This window comes from Sinocyclocheilus grahami, unplaced genomic scaffold, assembly GCF_001515645.1.
Source record: "Sinocyclocheilus grahami isolate Dianchi unplaced genomic scaffold, SAMN03320097.WGS_v1.1 scaffold204.1, whole genome shotgun sequence".
NCBI classification, from domain to species: Eukaryota; Metazoa; Chordata; class Actinopteri; order Cypriniformes; family Cyprinidae; genus Sinocyclocheilus; species Sinocyclocheilus grahami.
In genome coordinates, this window is record NW_015505383.1 from 1,134,579 (window position 1) to 1,140,774 (window position 6,196).

At 38.4% G+C, this 6,196-nt stretch overlaps 2 protein-coding genes across 2 annotated transcripts in view; both read left to right on the forward strand.

Annotated features, from left to right (window-relative positions):
• LOC107595581 (DNA repair protein SWI5 homolog) overlaps positions 1-2,433 on the forward strand; it is a 3,148-nt gene extending 715 nt beyond the window's left edge. Inside the window, exons 4-5 of the mRNA XM_016286017.1 lie at positions 1,631-1,725; positions 2,139-2,433. Coding sequence (XP_016141503.1) covers positions 1,631-1,725; positions 2,139-2,203 — 160 coding nt within the window. The 3' untranslated portion in view covers positions 2,204-2,433. The remainder of the gene's footprint in view (positions 1-1,630; positions 1,726-2,138) is intronic.
• Positions 2,434-4,532: 2,099 nt separating this feature from the next.
• LOC107595555 (long-chain fatty acid transport protein 4) overlaps positions 4,533-6,196 on the forward strand; it is an 18,860-nt gene continuing 17,196 nt past the window's right edge. The window contains exon 1 of the mRNA XM_016285991.1: positions 4,533-4,894. The gene's annotated coding sequence lies outside the window, so the exon portion shown is untranslated. The remainder of the gene's footprint in view (positions 4,895-6,196) is intronic.

Consider the following 6,196-nt stretch of genomic DNA (forward strand, 5'->3'; position numbering starts at 1 on the left):
CTTAAGAGATACACTATGCTGTTAGATGTTCATACTGAAGATAGTATGGGATATTAGGTTCAGAAATCTTTTCTCAGTTTAAGGTGGAAGATGTCAAGTGCTTCCATTAGAGTTGCTTTAGCAGTCATATGCAACATTTTAAAAGGAATAATTTACCCATACTTTAAAGGGGTCATATGATGCTTTTTTAAAGATCATTATTTTGTGTATACGATGCGCAAAACTCCGCATTTGAAGTCAATAGCAAATTCTTAAACTAATAACAAAACAGTAGCTGATTCAGAAGCGCCAGATTGTCATAGCAAAGTCAGAATGACCTCCTCTCCTAGGTTCACGAAACGCTCGTCCATAAAATGCATTGCTGTTCTGTTGTAAGTAATCTTAAAACACTCCACAGAGAAAGGAAAACTTGAAATCGCATCATATGACCCCTTTAACATTTACTCACCCTCATGTCACTCCAAACCTGCATGATTTTATTTATATATATATATATATATATTTATTTATATATTTATATATCCTGGTCACTTTTTTCCATTCCAACAAAAGCAGCACTATTAACCCATTATAAGCCTACAATATTACACTGGATATGCACATTTTTAAGAACTCTATATTATTAACATGATCAAAATTTGGCTGAGAAACTTGTTATTCACAGTCCACTACATGCCTTCTGTCATCTGATTGATAATTCATAGTTTTTTAGCAAGTTAAAAGGCTTTTTTAGTATTATTCTAAAAATGTCCACCTTCAGCTTGTGGTTCATGTGTCTTTTTGTTGTGATTTTTTTTTTTACTGACTTTTATAAAGTAAACATTCTTTTTATAAAGAATAACTTCTGTGATAGTAATATTTGAAGATGAACACTTACAGGACTGAAGCAACATAGGTTTACTTGATTATCCAAACATCGTTTTTTTTTTAGAAAAATCAGTGAGTATCAAATATGATCATCAGGTTTTTAAGGAATGTTTATTTGTTCGTCTCTCAATCATCATTGTATTGCATTGCATCATATGTTTTGAAACTACAGAGCTTTTATCATAAAACTAAGCATTTAAATATCATCTTACAAAGACATATTATTGTGAAATATAGAGTGAACTCATTAATTTACATTACAAGCTATCAGAATTTCATCTCACTTTTTGTCCATTTAAATATCAGCAACTAAAAATGCTCAGTTTGTGCCTCTGAATAAAATTGAGGTGTTTTTTTCCTCCTTGAGAATGAGCTGCATAGTCTCTTATATCATACTGTATGAGCCATAAAAGTTTGACTTTTTATATATATATTTGTAATGTTCAATAAACCATTGCATTTCAAAAATTTAGATTTTTGTGAATATTATTTCATATATCAGGCTTTACAGGGTTAAAGTAACTTAAAATACACTTGAAATAAAGTCACATTTGAAGTAAAACGGTGATTATTTGTGACAGAATTTCATTTTGGGTGAACTATACATTTAAAGTAATCGATACAAAATATCTAAAATGCATCTCAAATAATCTGGTCCTTTGTTGTTAATTACTTGTTATACTAGCTAAAAAAAGAAAGTGCTTCATTGTGATTTATTGTCTGACCAAACTGAGCTTGTGTTACTCTGTTCTTGTGTTTGTAGAGGATTTGTTGTACAAGAGCTGGATCAACACATAGACCTGCTGCACGAATACAACGACATCAAAGACATCACACAAACTCTGCTGGGCAGATTAGGTAAGACCTGATGGAACTATCATGTGTTTAATAGTGAACGCGACCATGATTTATGTTGGGCTGATAACTTCAATATAAAATATTTCACATTTCATACCATGTTAACTGTTCATCTCCTCTCCATAAACACTTGTGGCCTACACACATCTCCCATCCCACGCATATAAGTGGGTTACAGCGTCCATACGCTTGCCATTTCTCTCTAGTGTCAGGATTATGATAATGGCATCCTCTGGTATTATCGCTGCGTTCTGTAATATAATGGACCCTTTCAGACTCCCAGCATGCTGAGTTTCTTGCCCGCTCCGGCCTCACTGTGACTTCAGCTGGTCTGAGGGCCAGAGGGGGTCTGTGCTACGTCATTGTCCCCCATGTGACCACTGACAAGACAACTGTCTCTCTGTCTCTTGCAGCCGGCTTGCGTGGAGTGACCACACGGGACTTGTACAGTCACTTTGGCCTCGAGTTGGACGACTGACTGAGCTTCATGAGAGGAGATCGAGTAACTGGAAGGCATATTAATATGAATTAGTTTTATGTCTTTGTAGCAAATACGCCAGTTAGTGTTGCTTTCTTCATGCTGATGTGGTAGATGAGACAAATTTAGAAGTTTCAGTACAATTAGCATACTTAAAAGGAATAGATCAGCTAAAAATGTACTCACCCTCAGGACATCCAAACTGTAGATGAGTTTGTTTCTTCATGGGAACAGATTTGGAGAACTGTAGCATTACATCAGTTGCTCACCAGTGGGTCCTCTGCAGTGAATGGGTGCCGTCAGAATGAGAGTCCAAACAGCTGATTAAAAACATCACAATAATCCACACCACTCCAGTCCATCAGTTAACGTCTTGTGAAGTGAAAACCTGTGTGTTTATAAGAAATGAAATCAATAAGAAGTTTTTAACTTCAAAGCATTGTTTCTGGCTATAATACCAGTCCTTAATCCATAATACTGCTTTCTCCAGTGAAAAAGTCGTCTCGTCTGAATCAGGAGAGAAATATGCACAGATCAAGCACCTTTTACAAGCAAAAAACTGTTCTAAACAAATATGCAGGTGGATTTTGACAACAGAGAATAGACTTTTTCCCTGGAGGAAGCATTATTATGGATAATGAAATCATATTTTGTCCAGAAGCGACAGTTTAAGGTTCTTAATGCTGGATTTGTTTCTTACAAACATGCAGCTTTTCACTTCTGACGGCACCCATTCACTGCAGAGGATCCACTGGTGAGCAAGTGATGCTACAAGTAATGCTACATTTCTCCAAATCTGATGAAGAAACAAACTCATCTTGGATGGCTTGAGGGTGAGTACATTTTAACCAAATTTTAGCGTGAACTATTCCTTTAACTCTTGAGTTCATGATACGTATAAACCTTCAAAGAAATGGAAAGGCTTCTGTCAACATTTTGAGAAGAATTGCCTTTTGAAGAATTGTGTTTGTGCAAAAAGCAAGGTGTTATTGTTCATGAGAGATTGTGTATGAAAAATGTGTCTACGCCCATAAACTTGTCATCCAGGTCTGGTGAATTAAAGGAACAGTTCACTCAAAAATTACATTTCCGTCATCATTTCCTAACCTTCATGTTGTTTCAAAACCTGTATGACTGACGGAACCTGAGATGAAACTTTGAACAATATCAACACAACTCTTTAGACTTGTACAGCCCATTCGCACTGTATGTCAAAGAGCAGCGTGAACATTCTTCAAAACATCTTATTTTGTGTTGCACTGAAGTCAGTCAGTCATTAAAGTTTGGAACAGTGTAAATAGTTATACAGTGTTTGTTCATGGGGGGAACTATTCCTTCAAACAAGTCCTATGGCAAATTGATTGAACTATGTGTTACTGTTGATTTCCAATTTCAGTTTGTTATTGTCTAACTACATAAAATGTAGTACATTATATGCAACATTTGTGTGGTTGCTCAAATGTTTTGTGTTACAAAAACTGATCCAACTGTGTTAAAGTTGAACGAAACACACTTTATGAAAGTTATGATGGCGAATTATGGACTGTGTTTCAATATTTTTGGATGGCAATGATAAAATCATCTGCTACACTGATAGCAAATTAGCCTCGTTAACTGGCAGTTGTAAAATATTATCTAACATGATATCCGAGATGAAGTGGATATACGAAATGAATGAACCAGAAAATAATTGTGAGCATGAATAGATTCGTTGAAAAGTAATTTGTTAGGCAAAAGCATGTCAACAAAAATGCTGTCAGCAACTCATTTACGGGGCATTGAAAAATAAGAGGCATTTGTGAAGTCAGCCAAAAAGGTAAGTTGTTTAAGCGGCTGGTAATTACATTTAGATGAAAGATTATTAGAATGCATTATTTTTAGGTACAGTAATTGGTACTGGCTGTGCACAATAAAAAAAAAAAAAAAAAAACAGGAACACATATTAAGAAAGGAAAATATGGTCAAATTGATTTTGCATCTTTAATAATCCGGCTCAAAGTTTTTATGAGCAGTGTCTGAATGCTCCCGGAAGACAAATTCAATCATTTAAAATAAATAAACCATCCTTGTCTCCATATCATTTCAAATGCATTTATTTGAAGTAAAAAAAAATAAAATAAAATAAAAGGCCTGCCTCTTAACACGTTTGAATTGCCATCTACATTATATAATTTTAATTTGCACAAACAGCTGCTTTTGCCTTTACAATGGCCAGCAGATGGGCAGTTATCTGACAATAGCCCTCCTTCTCCTCCATCATGCCTCATGGTCCTGCGGAGCTGCTACCGGGTGGAAACTGCTCTGATGAGTCTCTGGCTGGGCCACATTTCCTTGACAGGACTTAAGCCCCGCCTTTCCTGAGCGAAACGGCAGCGCTCCGAGAACGCGATTGGTTCAAAGAGCTGTCAATCACTGTACACACACAGCGCCGGCGAATAGAGAGGAGGCGGGCCGAAGCGAGACAATTATAAGGTCACTGGAATTACCAGCGCTACAAGCCATCGTTACAATGAAGCGATAGCAGATAAGCCTGAAAAATGAAATAAACGGGAGCAAAGTCTAGGAGGAGAAGCCGCGTGTATCAGCGCAGGCGGAGGTTTCGCTTGAGCCGATCAAGGTGGGATCGTACGGGACAGGTTCCCCTTCTGCCATAACACACAGGTTATTGTGACCGCGGAGACCGAAATCGAGGTATTTCCCGGAACACAGACACCTACACTTCAAATATTTTAACCACTGTCCATTTCCGGAGTCTCCTGCATGTCATGATCGCAGCTGCCCGCTAAAGATGCATTTACCGGTTCTTCCCGTAGCACCAGCACACGCTGTGTCTCGCTTATGTTGGCTGATGGATGTCATACTTTAATAGATCAAAATCCGGATAAAGGGAATAGGATGCCAGGTATCCGCACTGGGCTTTTCAATACAAAACACACGCCGCGCAACGAACGCTTGGTCGTGTTAACATTTGATATAACATGCCGCCTGCCTGCGTCAATTCCTTATAATGTATCTCGTGATTGTAACAGTAGCGTGAACCTCAGCGTGCTGCAGTGCTGTCCGATTCCCGAGCGACTCGTTCACTTGAGTCGGCTCTTTTCAACCGAGTCATCAAACGGACTGAGCGATGCGTTTGGCGGATCGAGCGGTTCTGGAATCAACAACTGCCCGACTCACTGAACTGACAGCCGCCCTTTGGACATATTTGACTCACAGCGAGCCTAAAACAGTAGACATTTCAATAGCATCATCAAAACGGACGAGCGATGGCGTTGGCGGATCGAGCGGTTCTGGAATCAACAACTGCCCGACTCACTGAACTGACAGCCGCCCTTTGGACATATTTGACTCACAGCGAGCCTAAAACAGTAGACATTTCAATAGCAGCGGAAATACTGCAGATCAAATGCATTTGAAATGGGTTTGCCGCTTAGTTGTAAGACAGCTTTATCAACACACATTCGAAATAGAGTTGTTTAGAATAAATATCGCAAAACATTTTCAACTGAGGGATGAAAACCTTAGTATGGTTTACTGTAAACGCATATTTTTGTGATCTAAGCACCGCGTGGTGGCGTAGAAGAATCGCTGAATCGTTTCGAACTGGTTCTTTGAATCGAGCTGTTCGAAAGAGCCGATTCGCGGAAATGAGTCTCTACAGTGCTGGACAGCCAATGTGCTCCTCAGATTTCCGGGTTGGGGCACCGAGTCAGGGCTCTGCGGTAACGTTAACCCTCGCCTGATGCTGATGATGGCTCTTCTGCATTGCTTTAATGTCCATCCGCAGCCACAGCACCTCTATCATTGTGTCTGAAGGACTGAACAGACGTTACTATGCGAGGCGAGCGGATTCTCCCCAGCGTCCCTCAGGATAGACAGAAGCGCATTGTAGGATTTTATATATATGCCTATTATTTTATATATATATATATATATATATATATATATATATATATATATATATATATATATATATATGTGTATATTTACATA